This window comes from Cebidichthys violaceus, unplaced genomic scaffold (assembly GCF_023349555.1).
Source record: "Cebidichthys violaceus isolate CVI_PGR_0920_01 unplaced genomic scaffold, fCebVio1.0.p SCAF_21, whole genome shotgun sequence".
Taxonomy (NCBI): Eukaryota; Metazoa; Chordata; class Actinopteri; order Perciformes; family Stichaeidae; genus Cebidichthys; species Cebidichthys violaceus.
In genome coordinates, this window is record NW_027176384.1 from 9716611 (window position 1) to 9738111 (window position 21501).

A 21501-nucleotide genomic window follows, 5' to 3' on the forward strand; every position below is an offset into this window, starting at 1 on the left:
CAAGTGACTCAATTATGTTCATAAATATCCTCAAAACAAGCCCCTGCATGCATTCCCTGGGAGGTGGGCTATTTGCCTTCTGAACAGGAGAAAAGGGTATTGATGCCACCCTGAGGACCTTGAGAGATTAATGCTGCAGACAGCAAACAAAAGTTTTGCGATGGAAATTAGCTTCAAGAAGTTTTCACAAGTAAATATCAATTATTTCTTCTTGTTTTTGCATGATAAAATACATGCCACTGGCTAAATAGTCGTCCTGAAAAACGTCTTGGGGATCATGTGGAGCTAAGAACTGTGATATTTATAGCAGGTTGTATGCACCCCAACCAAAAAAGGTAAACATTGTTTTCTTGCATCTTTCACATATCTTTGTACAAATGTATTTGTACACCAGTTCAGGGGCCTTTCTTATTTACCAATTTACAACCAATTAAACTGCTATAATCCTGACATGTTTACAATTGCAAACAGCTGTTGTCGTCAAATAGGTATATCAATCAGGCATATTCTCTTGCATTCAGCACTAACTTGCTGTACTTAATGTTGTCATATAGACAGGAGGACTGTGTTCTCTCACTCAATCATGTGTCTCTCTTTATTTGTGTAGTTATATTTATACAAACATTTATAATGTCTCACACTTAAAAATATGTGTGTGAAATAAAAAATGCACGACATCCGTGCATTCTTGTCACATTATGCCACGTTGTGAATCGAATTAAAAGTAAATGCATAATGTTCTCTTGAACACTGTTCTGCTCATCTGACAGATATCATAAAATAAAAACAATGGACAGCTGATGACAGACGTCATATTTAATTGCCGTCGCTTTGAAATGACGCCTCTCAGGCAAGCTCTGTTGCCTGTTGCCTCGACTCCTCTCTCCTCGCCTCCTCCGCTTCGCATTGGGGCGTGGGCGTGACCAAGACGCCAGAGGAGGCGAGGCAAAGGAATCGAGCATAATGCAAAATAAGAAAGGCCGCTTAAGATTTCTAAAATAACATACTTTATTGTTATATACTTGGGCTCCAAGCCGCTGCATCACACAATAAATACACGTGCCAGCATCACAATCCGCGCTTAGCACATAGGTCACGTGTTGTGTGTTTGTTTTTTTAACGTGGCTCAAAGCTCCTCTTGCATCAACCATATCCAGTTCATAGTTCGCAGTCTTTGAGGGTATTTTGAGGATTTCCTTAGGAGGCTTCTTTCCCCCTACGTGGCCCCAGATTACATTTAGAGTTGCTGAAGAGCTTCCCTCCCTCACATGCAGGAAAACACCGGAAGCAAGAGCAAACGCGTTGAAGTTTATTTAATTTTTTTAGATAACTCGCCTACAGCAGCTTTTTAGCAATGCACTTCCAAATAAAACACTTACTGCGCCCGAATCTCTGCGTCTCTATCCCGCGCAAGAGGACACTCGGTAGGACTGTTTACGCAGCGCAACAACGTGGCGTGGAACCAGCAGGATCGCGTGCGTCTACAGATATCAAGAAGTATTTCGCGCGGCAGTGCTGCAGAAACTATGCGTCCGACACCACCGCGTACAGCCGAGCCTTCGCCCAAGCGAGGGACAACCCCGAGGGATTCTGGGGTGAGGTGGGACAAGATATAAACTGGTTTGAGCCGTGGAGTAAAACTTTGCACGTTGAGGATCCAGTGTTTCCAAACTGGTAGGTTCCAATGTTCGCAAGCGATTAACACAGCAATAAATAGTTTTGGTGCAACACTTTCACTTAAGATATTTGCATTAAAAAAAGGAAACGCTGTATTGGCACTTTACAGCAATATGTCTCTTTAATAACTCAAAGCATCTGGTTCCCAATTTCACAAAGATCTTGAAATACTTGGAAGCTTGAGAAAAATAAAATAAGACATTTTTAAGTTTAATTTATGACCCTGAACTACTAACATTTTAATAATAACATCCCAAGTTACCTATAGTCTGTGTGGACACCCCAATTACTTAATTATTAATCATTAGAATGTCTTATGACAGCATGGTTTGAGTAAGGTCTAGTTTTCTTGAATCATTCAATTAAATAGTAGATAATCTGTGATTCTGCAGAAATACACATGGGAGAAAAGGTCCGTGTATGAAGTATACTTCATCTGCCATTGTTCACGTCGTATAATGATTAAAGTGTGTTTAGGGGTATTGTCTAATCTCATTGGCCTACTCGTGTTCAACCAAATGTCTATTGATGCGTGTGAGTCCATTGTTGGATAGCCGATGCTGCATAAACGCGGTAACGCTTTGTCCGTGTTATTGTCCCATTGAACACGCACTAAACCGCCCTCTTGTTGTTTATCCACTTTTGAAAAAAAAGTCTAGGAAATGGAGACAGCTCGACTTCAAAGTAAAAGTTGTGCCTTTTCAAACGTGTTTGCTCCAGCGATCAATTTAAGGAGAGCTAAATTAAATAAACAAATATTTTCAATAATGAACATAAAGTACTGTTATAAAGTCATATTTCTGCCACTTTCCCACAGTTGACCCTGAATAAACTGGGCACGAACACTGAATTATCTGTATGTAATGATTCATTATAATATAATTTTTTTTAAATTGAATTAAGGCTTCTTAAACTATTTGGGTGAATGATACAGACTATAGTGTTGAGCCGTGTGAAGACCTTGAACTTTGACTTTATTGCTGGCTTTGTTGTCACGATAATAACGCCACTAAACTATCCAATGTAAAATCCTTCAAGTTTATTTATCATTCAAACTTTTAACTATTCAACATAAAATAAATGAATATATAACAATTTGCTAGACTATACACTGGCCTGTATAAGAAAAAAGGGATCCAATGATATGCATTGGGTTCTTACACTTTGATACTTGCCATCGCTCAAGATACATTAATTAGTATACTATTCTAATGCACATAGTGCTAACTTTTAATTAGCATTTTCAACAGTCTGCAACAGGGTGCACATGTGTCTGCTCACAACACGGGTCTGTATTACAATGCTGATTAACAATAGAAATAACATGTAAAACACATTTTATATTATTAACATGCACAACTGCTCACATACACCTGCACCGAGAATGAAGTGAAACTTGAAAATGTCTTCTGTTTGATTATCTGGTGGGTGGGATTGTTAATTATATCGTCTAGTGTAGCAGGAAAGCCAGAGCTGCCTGATGCTGGTACTGTTGTGTTAAACTGAAGGACACAAATATCGTGTGTCTCTCTAGCTTCCAAAAACAGCAGATACCAGACACCATCTGGTCAACCTGCTTGCCGCTCTTCGTCCTTATGCACAGCACCAGAATTAATTAAAACTGTTGCGTTATCAAGTGCATTGATTTGTTTGATGCTGGCAAACGCAACTGCACATCAAGTTGTGTTCCATTTTTAAGTAAAAGGAAAGTACACTACCATCCAAAAATACAGTCTTCAACAGTATAGAGATGTGCTGACAGAGGCGGTGGCATATGATATGTATTGTTGACTTAAAAAATGTGCTTTAATTGTATATTTAGAAACCTACAGTGTGCATATTTTAAATACTCTCTTTCAGGTTTGTTGGAGGGAAGTTGAACATGTGCTACAATGCTGTGGATCGTCACGTTGAAAGCGGCCGTGGAGAGCAGCCTGCCATCATTTATGACAGCCCGGTGACTGGAACGAAACAGATCATCACTTTCAGGGAACTTCAGGACCAGGTACATAGTATTATTAGAGGCAGAAGTCACAGACGTGAACAGCATTAAGAGCTGAAGTAGTCACTTTGTTTATGCTTGATCTGCCATGGAGGACAGCAAAACACAATAAGAAAAAGAAAGGGAAGTTATTAACTTGATTGACATTTGGGAAGATGCTTCAGTTCCGTTTAGTCTCAATTGCATGCATAATTGCATGCGTGCTTGCCCCCAGAGAAAAAAATACGCTTAATTTAATTACATTTACAAATATATATTGAATTATTTAATTTGTTAGATTAGGTCCAGATCAAGGCAATCTGTAATGGACTTAAATTCACAAATTTATTCACATTAATAACCCCATAAACATGCACAGAATGCTGAGAAGAAACCCAAATGCATAGTGTCTGTTTTTACCATCAATTGTTTATGTTTGCATGTTGGTTACAGAAGATATGCAGATATTTGAAAGAGTGCAGTGTGAGCACAGTTCTCTGTCGGTGTCTTGATCCAGGTGTCCAGGTTAGCAGGTGTCTTGGTGAAGAATGGGGTCCAGAAGGGGGACCTGGTGGTCATCTACATGCCCATGGTGCCACAGGCCATGTTCACCATGTTGGCCTGTGCGCGGATCGGTGCCCCTCACAGCCTCATCTTTGGCGGCTTCGCTTCCAAAGAGCTTTCTGTCCGCATCAATCACGCCAAGGTTAGAAAATCTTCAAAGTCACTCCACAGTACCATGTGCACCCTGCAAAACATGCTTGAGATGCCTGAGCTTTCTTTTGTTTTTGTAAGCTCAAAATGAATCATTTCGCAGTGGGGGGGGGGGGCACTCAGCTTGCCATTTCTTTCCCACAATCAAACAATGAAGAACGATGTAAGCGCCATCTGCAACATGAATCTGAAGAAAAACAGTAGTATTAACTATTGTCGCCAGCTACTTGATCCAGTGTTCAAACACTTATTCTACCCTCCAGGGGACAGTTATCGTTGTTAATTTTATTGACTTAATTAGTTTCTGTTATTTGCAATACAGCAGTAAAGCAGAGAAGAGGCAAGTGAATGATCCTTGTTTATTGTAATATCTAATAATCACCACTAGGGGAAAATGAGGTAATTATGACTGAGTGGTGCGTATCATTAAGGGGCCCTCTCCTTCAAACCGTCAAACTTAAAAATCTGAAAAGTTACGGGAACTATTACTGACTCTTCAGTTGTGTTGCTAGCCTGCTATTTATTATGAAATCATTATCACACGCATGTCAATAAGGCCGATGTGAAGTGAGTTTGACTAGACACTGGGGTGCCGGTGCCACAGGCAACAGACTCTAATACCCTGTTAAAAATGCAGCAAAGCAAATATTCATGGCCGATATGACGGGACCACAAGATTCTGTGTCTATTATAAAAACATGTAAGTTCATGACATTTTAATGCAATCAAGTTCTCCCCCAAAATTTTTTAAATGTATCAAAACTCAAACAGACTCTCAGAAACTGGTTCATGCATTAATCTCAGGCAGGTTAGACTACACCAATGCTCTATTTGCAGGATTATCCAAAAAGACAGTTGTAAAATGCCTCCAGCTGATTCAAAGTAAGGTCAGCCGTGGCTCAGTGGGTGGAGCGGGTCGTCCTTTGGTTGGCGGTTTGACCCCCGTCTCCTCCCGTCCGCATGTTGAAGTGTCCTTGAGCGAGACACTGAACCCCTAGTTGGTCCTCCGGTGCTTCATGGCAGGCCACTGCTCCTAAATTGCCCAGAATGGATTAAATGCAGGCGTCAAATTTGATGTGTGTTCCTGTGTGTGTATATGTACGACAATTGAAATGCAAGGTTTTTAGGTTTGAAATGCAGCAGCCAGAGTTGCAACAATGAAATCACTTCATTGGCTCCCGGTACAATATAGAATCACCTTGAAAATCCTGCTAAAGGTCTATAAATCCCGTAATGGTTTGGCTCTTCAGTACATTTCTGACTTGCTCGCTGGTCATAAACCGATCAGGCCTCTCAGGTCGTCAGACACAGGTCTTCTAGCTCTACACGGAGGGCACCTTCAGTTACTGTGGTCCTGCTCTCTGGAGTAAGCTGCCTGATGACTTGAGTTCCACAGAACTGTGTCCACATTCAAAAGCAAACTCAAAACTTTCCTTTTCTCCCTTGTTTTGGGCTTTTAAATGCTGTGTGGTTGGGTGTATAAGTCTGTATATTACTGTATTCTTATATTTATGTTGTTTATGCCATGTTATGTTTATTTCTATATATTTTGTCTTTAAATGTAAAGCACTTTTGAGTTTACGTGTAATGAATTGTGCTGTTTAAATATCCTACGATTACCTGATCCTTGTTTCTCAGCCCAAGCTGATGGTTACGGCCTCCTTTGGCATCGAGCCAGGCAGAAAAGTGGAGTACATCCCTCTGGTGGAGAAAGCCTTGGAGCTGAGCTCTCACAGACCCTCTAAAGTCCTCATCTACAACAGGCCTAACATGGTAAGAGGCACAAAGCATCATAAAGCTTAATTTGTCAGCGCGGTCTCGTTTCTTAACCAGCTGGCTGTGTGACAGAATGTAAATGCATCTGAGATATTGCAGCCATATGTTATCTTGATTACTTAAGTCACTGTATAGCTGCGGAGAAAAGGTTTTCCCAAGGCAAATGGTTGCCATTTTTAACCTTTATAAAAGGATTTAAACATTTAACTGAATTTCAAGCATTATATTTCAAAGGTTTATTGCCTTAAATTGGCCAAATGTGTATGAATAGTATATCAAATCCCGCCACCGACTCAAAAGACGATGTATGGCAGGTTCAAACAGATGAGAGGAGGTGAGAAAAAGAAGGTGTTGTATGTTTGCAGCGGAGGGATCATGGAGGTTGTCATAAACAGCCCACGCATCCGGTTTTGAAGCAGCCTGAGCTGCACAGAAAGATAATACGGCACACAATTATGCATTCGTATGGTGACAGCAAGCTCAGATTGGCTTCACCTTCACACAAGCGTAAAAGAAGAAAAAAAAAAATCATTGGATTTTAGGTCTAGAAAATAGAAATTATTCTTCAAATTGATTGCACAGTGTTGCAATCATTCTTCTTAAAATGTGTTTTTCTGGGCTGCACGTCTCAGTTTAAATTTGTTATCAGTTACGCTGTGTACCCCTGTTTGCCTCAGTTGTTGTGTTAAATTAACGGTACACAATGTATTCGATCCGGTTTGTATACTGCAGGGTTATCTATCAGGGAATGTTCTGCTGAATTAAGAGATCACTGTTGCATCTTTTTTTCTTTTTTTTTTTTTGGAGGAAAAACATGTTTGACATAAGTGAACTCACAGAAATGGTTTTGACAGGAAATTCACCGTGAACTCATCCCCTTAAAATCATGTGAAGCAACACTTTGAAGGCGGTTGCCGCTGTTTTATCAATTACTGCATTCAGTGAGCAAGAGCCTGTGGTTCTGTGAACGCGGCCTCCAACATGAAAGCCTTGTTAAATCAGCCAACTTTTACTCTGGCCTTTGAGTAAAGGGATGCATTTCAGACAGCTGGAGGTTATACGGGCTGTCTGTGTGATATTGAATGATGTCTTAGTCTTGAACTCATTCTCTGAGAACCACAGAAAGGGACTTTTCTTCAGCCTCCCGGGATGATTTAAATGTTAATGAAATTAAAGTATCAAAGAATTTTGAAATGAGACGGATGTGAGCAACTGGAGATGTAAGGGGCATTAATCCATGACCTGAAATTACTTCTGTTGCTGACTTCAAGAGATTATAATGACTAATGGGAGTTAGAACAGACTTTAAACATCTATATAAAACTTGAAGTGAGATATTATAGGCACTTCTTTGCCCCCGAACACCCCCAAAAAGTTTTGAAAATACAAATAATCCAACCACCTGAGCACTGGCGCTGGAATAGGAGGGACGAAGAGACTTTTGTCTCCTTGTTGATGGTGAAAGCTTGAAGAGAGACAGGAACAGTAGGGGAGAGAGAAGGGATGACATGCTGCAAATTTGGGATACACGCTCTACCAGGTGAGCTACCTGGGCGCCCCCTACGTCCATATTTGATCCACTCTATGGTCCAACAACTTGTTTCCACTTAGCTCTGTGTACGTATGCAAGTCAGCTGGAAGTCTTCATTGTACTATACAGAATTATGCATACAAAACAAAACTCTGTGGAAACAAAACGAAAGCCAGGTATTGCGGTCGTAGAACATTTGGGATTACGTCTAAACCTATGGCTATGTCGGACCTTTATCCAATCATAATCAACCGTTGTGGAGCCTAATTCGACTGAAATCAAAGTGATCTGACGTTCAGCCCGACATCCGGCTCGCCTCAGTTTGATAATGGATCTGAAAATCTTTTCACACTTCTCAACTCGGCGGGTCAGGGACAGCTGCTCACCGGTGTGAGAGGATCCCCTCGTGGGCCATTCAATAACTGTATGAACACCCAGAGATATGTTAGGGCTAGTTTGAAATGAAAAGAGCAGCTCAGTCTTCACCACTTTCTGTTTCTTTTTTTATAGCAGTTTTGTAAGAGTTTGTATTATTTTTTTTCTTTGCTGTTTTTAGGAAAAAGTATCAATGAGTCCGGAGTTGAGTCTGGACTGGGAGGAAGAGATGGCCACAGCTCGTCCACATGACTGTGTTTCAGTTCCCTCCAACCACCCTCTCTACGTCCTCTATACATCCGGGACCACTGGAACACCAAAGGTACTGACATGTCAGGGCATCAGTCAGCAGCAGGAGGAAATCAATACCTGGTTCATATCTATAGATGTCATCTAACAATCCATTCTCAGTTAGACGAGTTGGGGATTTACCGTTGACCCTGTTCGTTTAAATGCTGTCGGTTCTGCGTAGAGCTTCTGTGTGACTCATCTGCTCTTTGACAATCCAGTCCCAATCTAAACACCATCGCTGTGACATAAATAAGACAGAGCGTCTCCACAGCAGGAGCTGGAGCTCATGCAGGAGGAATTGCCTGCAGGCACTTTCAAATGGAACAAACTCCAGCTCCCTTTCAAATAGCATCGTTTTGTCTTTGACCAACAGATGATATAAAATATCCACCTGCTGGCGAGTTCCTGAGCTTAATAGAGCTGTTATTGCCAGCTTTTTTTCTCTGTGAGTTACTGTGACTTCCTCAGTTAGTGCTGTGGGGGGACCATAAGTTTGAGACAATCTCTATAATTGGCGACATGAGGACTTAAGGACACACTATTTTGCTCGAAAATATCTATACAGCGCCATTAACTAATAAAAGCAGGACTTTGGAGTTGGTTTGAGAAGCAGTCATTCGAAAACAAAATTCCATTACCTTCACTACAGCAGGGCCGAGCTGCTGTGTGCAGATTGATATTAAACGCCTGCCTCTTTGCTCAGCGCAATACCCGTCACAACTCTGATGTTTTTCTTATCTTGTCCCCCAGGGTGTCGTGCGAGACACTGCAGGCTATGCTGTGATGCTGAAATGGACCATGTCAAATATTTATGGCCTCAGTCCTGGAGATGTAAGGCAATAACACGTCCTCTTCTGAGTTAGAGCCTTGTTTGAGAACAAAGAGCATGCAGGAAGCAAAGCGATAGATTGCTCTGTACTACTGAAGATTTGATCACATGGTGACTGACCAGTCATACGTTTTGGCAGTAGTGTTCATTTTACATGTGTTTTTCCATTTTTTATTTCCATTCATCATTAACGTTAGCTATTTGATTTATATTAAATGGTGGTTTCAAGTACAGCAAGTGTTTATTTTTAGCATTCAGAGGTGCAGAGGGAGTTGAAAACATGTTATTACAATTCTCTCCACTTGTTAAGCAACACTCAACGCACCATGTTGATGAATCAATACCAGAGTATCTCTACATATCTCACCTTTTTTTTGTTAACCTGTTGCAGGTTTGGTGGGCAGCGTCAGACCTGGGCTGGGTGGTCGGCCATTCATACATCTGCTATGGTCCTCTGCTGCATGGTAACAGCACAATTCTCTATGAGGTATGTTCCCATAAACAAGGTGACGTATCTTAAACTGACAACAGCAGTATTGCAGAACAAGAATTGCCGGAAAATATGAGTTGTGCAACTTACAAAGCTGTACAAGTTGGGTTTTAACGTCCACTTGGTGTCTGCCTTAGTCTGCTCTGCAGGCTGAATACATCTATATTTGGTTCACTACTCCAGTTTATGTGAACTCCGTTTTACCCTGTTGCTATGTTTTACTCCGGCTGCTACAGTTCACAAGAGACAGAGTCTATTTTTGTCTTTCACTCCTTTTTCTTTTTTCTTTACCGATGCCAGTCACTGTGTCACCTGCACGGGCAGTTTCTGCCCTCACACACTGTGTGTTTCTGCTTGCACAAAACGTTTGTTGAAAGAATATAATGTTTCAAAAGCTGCGGTGCAGAAGCAGTATTTCAATATTGGCTATCATAAAGGCATTCATTTAAGCACCAAACAATATCTCAATCGATAGAGATAGAAATTGGTAAAACTGCCTCATCACGTGGCAAAAAATGATGTGGGAGGCCACGATGGAATAGACTGGGTCAAATACGTACAATATGTTCCAGCAAAATGTTTATTTTACCCAACAATATCGGTTCAAGCCTTAAGGACACAGCCCCCTCCCCTGAGCACGGCATTGACATGCAGCACAATCAATGTTTGACTACAGCCACGCTGGTTCTCGTGCTAACGGCCCGTCTCTCTTCAGGCACGATGCTGCCAAACTTTTGTCTTCCCTCTGATCAACACACAGGCACAGATATTTATTCAGAGCATAAAAGACATCCAGAGCTACCTGCTGCTGTTTACCATTCTCAGTCATTTTTAGTTGTCCTCTCACAGGCTACTTGAATACCAGAAACACATATGAAATAGCTGTAGGAGGCGTTTGCCTGCAGGCATCTTTTGTCTATGTCTTTCCTCCTATAGTGCAACTGTGTTTTCTAATCCATGGATTTCTGGGCCCATCTGTTTGGAAGGCAGCCTTCCAGTGGGCCTCTCCAGTTTAAACAGCTGCTCTATGAATATTCATGGTTTGTAGTTTGAAGTGAATTTGCAGTGTGGATTGTTGAAATATTGCTGTGACGTTTTTTGAGCTTTTACAATAAGCTATGTGTCTGCTGTCAGCCATATGATTTTATATGCCTGCATCCGTGTCACAGTCTGTGAACTCATCAGCTGTTGCTAAACTGACTGTGTTGCAGGGTAAGCCTGTGGGGACTCCTGACCCTGGGGCGTTCTTCCGCGTCCTATCAGAACACGGTGCCTCCTCCATGTTCACGGCACCCACCGCCATCCGAGCCATTCGCCAGCAGGACCCCCATGCTGTGATTGGGAAGAAACACACCCTCTCCAGGTAGACGGCAACACCTCACACAACAGGAAATTCCCCTGAACCAAGACCAAACAAACTGTTTATAGTGCAGTGTTTGTAACAAATGAAGCACTAGCGTACAGGCTATTCAAAAACTAAGACAGGTAACAAGTAAAAGATTGTTTTTATGCACAATTATGTGTATGATTTGAATGTTGAAAAATGCTATAACCTCTTTATGTTAAAGAGCTTTTAACTCAGCATGGTGTGAGATCTAAAGTAAATATTAATCTTGAGCAAACCCTTCAGTCCATTAGACTCTGATCCTTGCTCCTATCTGGGGATGGAAATTGAATTTTATCGAAACTGATTCCATTATTGATTCCTCTTATTAAACCGATTCTTTCTCAATTTCCTCATTGATTCCTGATACATTTTTGGGTGAAAAAAAAGAGTATATACAGGCAAGGCTCCAGACTAGCTTCTTTCACCACCGTCGGTGTAAACATTAAAAAATTAAAAATGTTACCCTTTTACTTTGTTATTGTCATCTATAGGGAGTATTTGCATAAAAACACACAATTCGTATTGATAGGAAATCAATAATTGTATTTTATTAAATATTACACACATTATATTATACAAAAACTACCTTTTCACTACATTTGAACACATCAAGATAACGTTATAATTTGTCCAATACAATTTTTTTTTGCTGAATAGAGCTTGAACGCATCATAATGTTACTCGATGCAACGTCCGTTAGCTGTTAGCTTTGTTATTTAGCTAAGCAAGACTGAGCTGCCTGCACCGGCTGCTAACGGCTAACGTTAACAAGCTCTCCTTCTGGCGATTTCAACATAGATTTACACTGATATACTGAATATGTCAATACAGTAACTTAATTTTAGAACTGTGAAGACAGTCGGTATCGGCCTTAACCCTCAAATGCATGTTGTTAGTTGAGCTTTAAAATGGCCAGGAGTGATGTGTTTCAGTATATCATGGCTGCCGGTGTTCTGCGCAGCCTGGCCAGCCTCTCGTTAGTCGCCGGCCATTTGTTGACCTCCTCCATATATACTGTAGCTGACAGTCTATACCCCCAGTTTGACTCTCTTGGGTGTTAATCAGGCTGGATGACAAACAATAGCAAGTCACTGCAGCTCACCTGTATTAAATATTACTGCGTCAACTTGTTTCTCCCCCCCCGGCTGCTGTCTCACTGTTCAGGTAAAGGTCTTCTGTAGCTCAGAGTTAAAAACAAACATTTTTCCACAGTATTAGTTTGGCCCAGAGAGGGAAATACTTGCTGAGTTTATTGGAATTACTAATTGTTTGGTGTGGTGCGATGAAAATTGGACCTAAGGGTGTCAATTCCCCACTTTCATTCTGGTCAGCGGTCTGAAAGTGCCTCTAAGCACACAATCATAAAGCAATTCTGAGTGCGGATGACCTATGGCCACAGTGAATCATTCAGCAACTCTGGCGTTGTGTGCAGAATTTTATGATGCTTGGCTGTTCAGTGTGCTGAATGCATCCTTTTCTTTTTTTTTTAAAGGCTGTACTTGCAGACAGAGAATATTTCGTACAATATTTTTGCCTCAAATATTGGCGGCATTCATCCTTCTCAGGTTTCGACCTTGCCACAATCAGTCATTTCAGCGACAGGCTGTTTTTGTGTACCTTTTTCTTATTCTTAATGTGTCTTTTCCCCTTGGTTGTGGCAGCCTGGTGAAAGATTACTGTATTTCCCTTTGCTGCTGAACAAAACATGCCACTAAGACATGACACAGAGGCAGCAATACAAAGAAAGCAATAAAACTGGATTTAATTTTAGAGCAGGCCGACTCAAAGTCTGAGCCTTTCACTTGTTATCTTATGATATGTACTTTCAATTTTAAAGTTACCAAAAACAGGTTTTCTGCCGATAAAATGTGGTGTTTTGAAACTTGGACTGTCAGAAAAGGATAGTTTAGTGGAGGAGTTACTGACAATTTGTGTGTCAGTTCTTGTCTCTGTCTTGATTGTTTTATTTGCTATATAAATGACTGTGTTTGTGACAATGTTGCCAAATGGATCCAGATCCAGTCTATGCATTTTGCCACCTCATACAACACACGGAAGGATATGTCAATACTAATAATGCTGCTTTTAATTAAAAGTGTGTTGATGGACGTAGCAAAACCTTCCAGAAAACGTCTTTGGCTTTATTATCAAGCACATAATTTCATGCTAGGGAGGACTTAAACAATCATTTTATACGGCTCAAATACCCTGTCTGCAGTTTATTGACACTGTGGGACATTTACTCCCTCCGGAGAAGCTCAACTGTAATAACCCCAGACCTTTATCGATGGGCTGGAGCCATATTATTTCTCAAATTGAGAGTTTGGCTGCAGGGCTCTCCGAAGTTGTGAAGGCTGCAGCGCTCTTCCCCTTTTGCCATGCTGCGTTTATGCCGACACTTGTTTATGACTGAAGCTTTCAGCAGTGATTTAGTTCTCCTGTCTTTAAAGCGCTACTGACAGAGTGCATGACTCCTCTTAATCGTACTTTCTGGTGCAAAGTAGGGGTCAAAATCTTCTATTGCGGTGCGTGTATTTTCACAACACAGTGACGGTATCACAATACGCTAATTGTGTTATAAATTCAATTAACAAATGGTTTAAATCAACCATACCGTACTTCATCACCTATGATTATTTTCTTCTTTTATGTGGAACGTCTATAAAAACAAAAACTGCCTCACAACACTGAGACAACACTTTTAAAAACAAAATACTCAAAACGGTAAATGGAAGCTTTAACGTTCCTGAGAACAATAATTTCAAGTGTTAAAGGTTTTAAACTTAACATTGTTGTCACGATACCAAAATTACTTTTAAATAATGTATCTGTCTAGGGCTCTCGTGAAAGGTAAGAACTTAAAAAGTGAAGTGCAATATACAAATCACACAAATTTGTATTTTAGAGTACACCAAAAGGCTAGACTTTTCCTGCAGGATTTACTCATCTTTCGTTTAAAAACTATTATTATTATTATTATTATTATTATATTAGCTGGAATGCCTCCTCCTACTCTGTATTTACAACTTCACCCTCCTCCTCCAAGTCTGCCAAAATCCTGTTACTTTGCAATGCAGCTGGATTCGCAAGATTACACGAGTTTCACTCCCGCGGTTGAAACGGTAAACCAAAGTCTTTACTGGTTGACACATTTTTAACGATAGCGCAGTATACCGTCATATCAGCCGACCTGGCACAGTAAAAGCTAATGCTGGTAATGTTGGTGATGTTTGCACCTTGTGTGTGCTACAAGTACACCAAGGCATTCTCTAATCTGCTTATCCCATGTAGCAGATGCATTTCCATATCACACATTATAGCCCTAAACACACACACACACACACACACACACACACACACACACACACACACACAACTCCTGCACACAGACGTTCCGTGTTCATGCACAGGTTTTGGAGATTAAATGTCAGTCTGTATGGAAAAACTCGCTGCAGCTACATTCTCCTTTGCTTAAATTATTCTCGCTTCAACTTTGTTCACGCTGACCTCACAGAATCAGCTTTAAGCATGTTAGCAATTTGTAGACTTGAAACACGTGACAAAGGGCCATCGTGTGCATAACCTTAACCACCAACAATATGTTGCATTCTGCTTTAATGGTTTGCTCCATAGTCATGCTGTAGATATTAGTGTGGCCTTATTTTTACAAACTAGCATAGCTTTTATTGGTTAACATGTTGTGGCCTATGTTACCGTTGAGATGGAATATGTGCTCTTATTGTTAACAACCTTTGGTAGTTCTTTTTATGGCACTGGGAGTTAGGGTACAGTTGCTATCATTGTACTTTTACCTTCACTGGTATGCTAGAGTGGATGCCAGTGTGAACTGATTTCCTGATTTAAATGAAGAACAATTAAATCTTTGTTTGTCTTCGTACTGTATGCAATGGGAAGACGTTTATTTTGAAACAGATGGCGCTTAACTTGTAGATAATTATCCATTTAATTAGTCCACACACAATGTTAGGCAGTGAAATCAATATCGAAGATGGGCGGAAGCATTTTTAATTGAACAAGGTTAGCAAGCTGTTGAGCTGTGAAAAAAGTATAAATATGGTATCTTTATGCCATGAAGGTATAATTTGAAATAACTCGCACATCATTATCATTAACACTTTACATATTGTCCTTGATTTTTTTTTTATTTTTTTTTTTTAAGTTTTCAGAAAGGGAAGGAAAGATTTTCTTAAGATCTTTTCTTCCTGAAAACAGAACACGGATGTTTACACTGGCCATTACTGACTCAGTTCTTGGGCTTTAGCTGCAGCCAAACCATCACCCTCCCACCTATCACCAGTTGTGAGGTCACAGTGGCTGAGTGAATTCTCCAAACTTGTACTTGTACTACCGTTAAAGTCCTCAGAAAACATAAAAAACACAGAGTCTGAGTTGTCCTTTGATAACTGGAAGCTTGGGAGTGTAGTGAGAACACAAGGTCACTGCCAGGGCACTGAGTCAATCATTCATTTAGTCCACATGTTATGTAGCTCAGTTCCTGCAGGGCAGGATCTATCCGACAGCTAAACATGGTACTTTGATAATTCAGAAGTTTATGCACTACTTTTGTATTTTATAGTCTCTGCATTTACTTAAAGTGATGCTGGGTGATAATTCAGTATCATCATTTATAGTAATGGTGCAGAATAACGTTAGTAATAGTCAAACTATTATCTTAATGTGATTACTCTGTATTTGTATGCATGCGTGTAAACCTAGTCAGGGTGTAGCTGGAAATATTTATTAAGTTTCTCTATAATTTCATTTGAAACTAGTTCATTTTGTACTAAAGTTCTTAACTAAATAAGAAAATATTCAAAAATAGGCTTTACCACGTGGTTATTTCATATATATTCTATTTATTATTATTTTATCATATTTATTTATAGCTGTGTTATGAGTCCTTAAACCTTCTTGTTGAACAAGTTCGGAGCCAAAGTGCCATATAGGTAGCCAGCTGTACAACGATTGAGTTTCATGGACTTTATAAATCTGATGAAAAGAATGTGCATGCATGTTTCTGTCTTTGTGCTTATCCTACACGCAGTTTAAGTCTGGAATACACACAGAGTTTTATGCAACTGGCCCAAGGTCTGTCGTTGTACGACGGTGGTGCTCCAGCATCAGCAGTCACTCGGCTCACAGCTGCGTCTTAGAGACTAATCGTAACGCAGGGACGGAATAAACCATTTTGTGCATTTTGTAAGGAGTGGTCGGGACTATTTTCTGTTGATACAAAGTTTAGTCTGAACTGATTTATTCAGCCGATTTTAATTTAGTAATGACACTAATGACTTACAAATAAAAAAATAAACAGGCTTTTTATTCCAAATTTTGTAGAAACTGTTACATGTTATTAATGCTAAATAAAACAAAGTGCATTTAAAGCCCATAGTTACTTGCCATGTCCTCTTTAATCTTTATGAAATGGCAAGATGTTTAAACTATTAGAACGTATCAAACAAAGAGGAAAACTGGACATGAAACATCAAAAGAAGAATCATAATTAGATTTTAAACTCAACAAGAGGTAATTTCCCCCATTAGTGGATAGGAATAGTGTTATTTAAAGTTGAACTAATTGAAGGCTCCCAGGATTTCTTCAACATCTGGGTGGTGATAAACAACGGCAGAATATTTATGATGTTTTTCTGCTTACTGACATGAATTCACAAATCCTCGTTGGATGTAGCCCCTGTTCCGCCATCACAGTGTTACTGAAAACCATAAAAAAAACAGACGACATAATATTCTAGAGACCAAAGAACAGTCAAGTTGGAGAATAGTGCGTGAAACAGATAATAGAATATAATTCAGGGAGAGAGCAGGAGGAGAAAAGATACGATTCAGTGGGGAGAGAGCGACGCGATGAAAATCCTTTTGCCTGTTACCGAGGATGGAATGTGACTTTAAGTCTGATTGGAGTTGGGAAGCCATTTCGCCATTTCGGAGGGTTGAGAGCGATGAGTGATGCCCAGCAGTCATTTGTGGGAAAATGCAGCAATCAGTCTAGCATCTATGGCTCCATTGTGACCTGGACTCGTAGGAGGTTACAGATCTCTTCCCCGCTTTGAAGCGAGCAGCCGGCAGTGTTGTGCATTAGATATGAGCAGCCGTGGGCAGCCATCAGAGGGAGTTTTGTCGAGAAATAATGTGGGAGAAATCAGGGGGGAGGCTGAAGAAAGAAACTGCTGTGTTTTGGGTGACCTGTAGGTCATGGAGGGAGGATTGTCATGAAGCCAGGGAGCAGCAGTTCCCAACCTATGAGGATTCAGATGTCCTCGCAAGAGTTCGTGGTCTCCGGGTGCACCATGACTCGGGGTCACATCAATACTGACTGAGAGGGGATACAGAGGCCAGAATATTCCTAAGGGGAGAAAGAGACTGTCTTCTGGAAGACAAACATCCAACTTGAATTGCCTTTAAGTTAAGAGGCCAAGCATTGATCTGTTGGAGACTCCAGGACAGATGATGCTCAACACAAACAAGGATCCTACTGTCCTCATGAAGCTGCGGTTCGTTGTGCGTTAGCGAGAATGCATGGGACCGCCGGACGTTATTAAAGGGCATTTGCGTAAGCTCTGCTCGCACGTTCACGTACTGGCAATTTCACTGTCACTGTACTTCCTTGTGCGAATTTGTCTGTGTAAGTGTGGAATGCCTCCAAGCAAACAGTACAAACACAACTATTACGCCTCCGCGATGTCCGCAGCAGTCCGTGTACGCGTCCGTTTGGGAGTATAACCGAGGCTTAAGTGTGAGAAACCATCATAGCGAGAACAGAAACATCCTTTAATCAGCAATCGGGGTGAGAACTGTCTGCTTGACATTGTCTGAGGCAGGTGAAAGGATGTCTCAGTCACAGGTGAGATCACAGGGAAAGTGAAATGGAGGGAGCTGCCTTGATGGCAAACTGATTGTGCTCCAAAAACAATTACCCTCAAGAGGTATTGCATGAGCTCAAAGGCACATTCAAGAGAAGTTTCCAGCCATAGTTTATATTAAGTCTCAGTTTTTTACGATTGATATGACCCAGTTTTCATTACTCATCTCGTACACTTAAAACAATAAATCTCAAGCTCATAAGCTGCACAGCTCTGAGGATCAAGTTTATGAAATATAATCAGTATACTTAAAGACACAGAGATGGCCAAATCCATGAAGCATAGACTCTGCATTAAATTACCAAGATTTGTTGAAGGCCCTTGGAGACTTAATTCTGATTCTTGATAAAACAAGAGGAGCCAGCCCTAGTTTTAAACAGGTTTGAGCATGTGAATAAACTTGGTTAAAAAGTTTTTTTTCCCCCCCATGGCAAAGATGTTGTGTTGTCTTGACCAATCCTCTGAGAGGGTAGATCTGTCATGTTTCCTTAAGGTGATTGACAGATGTACTCTGTGTCCTCGCAGGTTGCGGTCGTTATTTCTGGCAGGGGAGCGCTGTGATGTGGAGACGCTGGAATGGGCAAAAAGGAGCTTCGAGGTTCCTGTCCTGGATCACTGGTGGCAGACTGGTAGGAAGGCTTCTACTCTCTAAACACAGAAATCTGAAATTTGTACCTTGTTAATTCCCTTTATTCAAAGCATCATGTATTGATATAAATATATAGTTCACCTGTCTTATCTGATTCCATACATTTTCCCTTTTAGCCCCAACTTCATATTTGACAGGAAGCAGTAAATTGAAACTTGAAAATAAAATGCAAACTACCTCCTAGTGACTGAACTGTGCAGTGAAAGCTGGACTCATCGACGTAATGTTCTGCTCTCCTGCCTCTTTTTGTCTCTTTAGTATGAAGCATCACATAACAGCCAGACCATCAATACAAAATGTGCATTTCACAGACTTAATGTCACAGGATTTCTGGTGGTTGAAGTTGAAATTGTTGAAAGCATGTATCCAGTGTCATATGCTATGTGTGAAGCTGCCACGTGCAATTAATCACGTCCGTCTAGTTGGTTGAGAAGCACTTTACCCTCCAAACTTTAGGGATTAAGTTCTTATGATACAGAGAAAGCATTTCAAGGAGTACTGTTATTAACATGAACTGTATATGATGTTTTAATATAACTTGATCTTTAAGACTCGGCCTCGTCTTAAGCTTAACAGTGCGAGAAGACTATGAATCTGGTCTGTGCTGTATTTTATTAGTCCATTGACATTAACTTGGCCTTGAGTAGAGATATAACTCCAGGAAATCACTATTCCCTCGAAAGCACAGAGTCATTATGAAGAACATTTTATCACACTGCCCTCTCTGATTAATCCCATCTGATGTTTTGTATTGTAGACCGGGGGATTGGACCCCTTCTACCGGAGTAATTATGACGTTACAGAACCCAATGTTTGATTTTATAAGCTTCTCTGAGAACTGATCATCACACAAAAGGACATCATTTGGACGAGTTATTTGAATGGCAATCAAAACTAGATAGGGATGTGCAGGAGGGCAGGTGAACAATGGCTGAAATCACCATTTTAATTAAGTCAAAATGAGAATCATGACTGGAAGTGATGGTGCAAATTGAATTAATAGAACAGCTCCATTACAACTGTACAATAATCTGAATTTTTTTTAATAGACACGTGCAATAGCCCCAAGTCAATCATTGTCAGGTTGGGAAAACTCCCAGAGAGCATTACTTCAAGTGGTCACATTCCACAGCAGCAATTAAATAAAGGGTTTGATTGGCAGTGCCATTCATTGAGTTCACTAATGTTTAATTGACTTTGCGCCCATAAGGGACAGTGAGTGACTGGCTGAGGTGTGAGCACTAAGTTATGTGCTTAGGAAAGAGATAAAGGAAAGGAAGCAATCAGAGGTACCTTGTCAGTTCAGCAGTTATAATTGAAATAGCTTCCCCAATGAAACATGCTTTGAATCTTTTAATGTGTTTTTATTCATTATAATTGCTTAAATAATGGAAAGATTTTTATTTTTTATTTTTTTTGTCCAAAAAATATTTGAAGGGGGGGTAGTTGGTGAAATTGACAATCGTGGAAAGTGCCATGAAATCGTATTTTATGTATTACATTTCTTTTAACATTTTTTGTTAAAAATCATTAAAATCCATCACCATATGGCAACTAATTCATTTTACCATATTAAAAAAAACATGTTGCGTCTATACTGGTTTTAATGATTAAAGTTAAGTCATCTCGGGTAGTATAGAATTTTTTTTTTGTTGAAGGAATTTTGCTTAAATATTAAACAATTAGTCAACTTTGGAAGCTTTCAGATCATGACTTTCTCAGTGTCACTTGTCCTTTGAAAAATGGATTACAAACACGATTTCCTGCTCGTGTGATGTGATCAATTGTTGTCATGTCATAGTAGAAGACCGTCAGTTCACAGCAAAACTGTAACACATGGGTTTTATATCACTGCCTTCTAGTAAAATTGAGACAACACGGTGCAATAAAGGGACCAACGATGTCAATTTTCTCTTTAAAAAAAGGTTACAATAATTTATGGCTAATCAGCTTTGGCAAAGAAGGGCTTCCATTCTGACCCGTCTTCTCTTTAAAAAGTCCATTAACAGACTCAATATTTCAGTGCCACATTGCACCAATGCACTTGAGATTAATGTAATGTTCACAGAGGCTGAGCCGCGTTCATCATTTTAAAGACTTGCTAGGTCATGCCCCTCAATTCTCACTCCAGTGGTCGTACATTAGACAATGAAAGGCGAGTTTGCCGTCTCCTGGAAAGTTTGTAATCTCCCTTTTCTTCACCTCACAGTCAACTTACTGCATACATGGCTGTTGTGGGTCTGGATGATAAGATGTGTAATTAGAATCTCGGGTTTCCAGCTTCCCCTGCATTGTTCTTAGGCCTCGCTTTGTAATGATTCTTGAATGTGTAAGACCCTGTTAGGTTTTTGGATGGGAAGTTTGCATCCAGGCAGCCTGCCATCATGCTAATGCCCCCCCCCCCCGTCCCCCCCCTCTCACTTAGTTGTTGATTGCCGTCCTCCTCACGTACTACTGAATTATGATAAATGTTCCAGCGACAGCAAAAGAGCACAATTGGATGTCTCTTTGTTCTGTAATGTTTTCCTGCCTGCGAGAATGTAGAATCGATGCTGGACAAGACGACGTCTCTGTGTTAAATATGGGATCAATACTGTTGTTGGACCGTTGGAAAAGCCATCGACCTTGAAGTTTGTACAGGCAACACACGCTGATCTGAGCGCAGATTAGCCCACTTGACTGATTGGGTCTGTCCGGGCGCAATGGGAGTGTGAAAAGCTCAATACTGTAATATCGCTGAAATGTAATTTATCAATTCAGGCCCTTGGGTTTGAATTGCTGACCCTGCTGTAGGCTTATCACATATATGCTGCATTCCAGTTCAAAGCAGCATCCTCTGGAGGCTGTCCCATTTCAGCTAAGCCTCTTCAATTTTATCTCCCAAAAAAAATAAAGGTAGC

The 21501-nt window shown here is 40.5% G+C and overlaps 1 protein-coding gene across 2 annotated transcripts in view; it reads left to right on the plus strand.

Annotated features, from left to right (window-relative positions):
• The first annotated feature begins 1000 nt into the window (after window positions 1–1000).
• Window positions 1001–21501, plus strand: part of acss3 (acyl-CoA synthetase short chain family member 3) — a 77008-nt gene continuing 56507 nt past the window's right edge. The window contains exons 1-9 of one of the 2 annotated variants that reach the window (XM_068717271.1): window positions 1001–1674; window positions 3538–3682; window positions 4176–4364; window positions 6011–6145; window positions 8236–8376; window positions 9096–9176; window positions 9566–9661; window positions 10876–11027; window positions 18478–18581. In XM_068717271.1, the coding sequence (XP_068573372.1) occupies window positions 1355–1674; window positions 3538–3682; window positions 4176–4364; window positions 6011–6145; window positions 8236–8376; window positions 9096–9176; window positions 9566–9661; window positions 10876–11027; window positions 18478–18581 (1363 nt within the window). In that variant the 5' untranslated portion in view covers window positions 1001–1354. The remainder of the gene's footprint in view (window positions 1675–3537; window positions 3683–4175; window positions 4365–6010; window positions 6146–8235; window positions 8377–9095; window positions 9177–9565; window positions 9662–10875; window positions 11028–18477; window positions 18582–21501) is intronic. The other variant, XM_068717270.1, reaches the window with a different exon arrangement.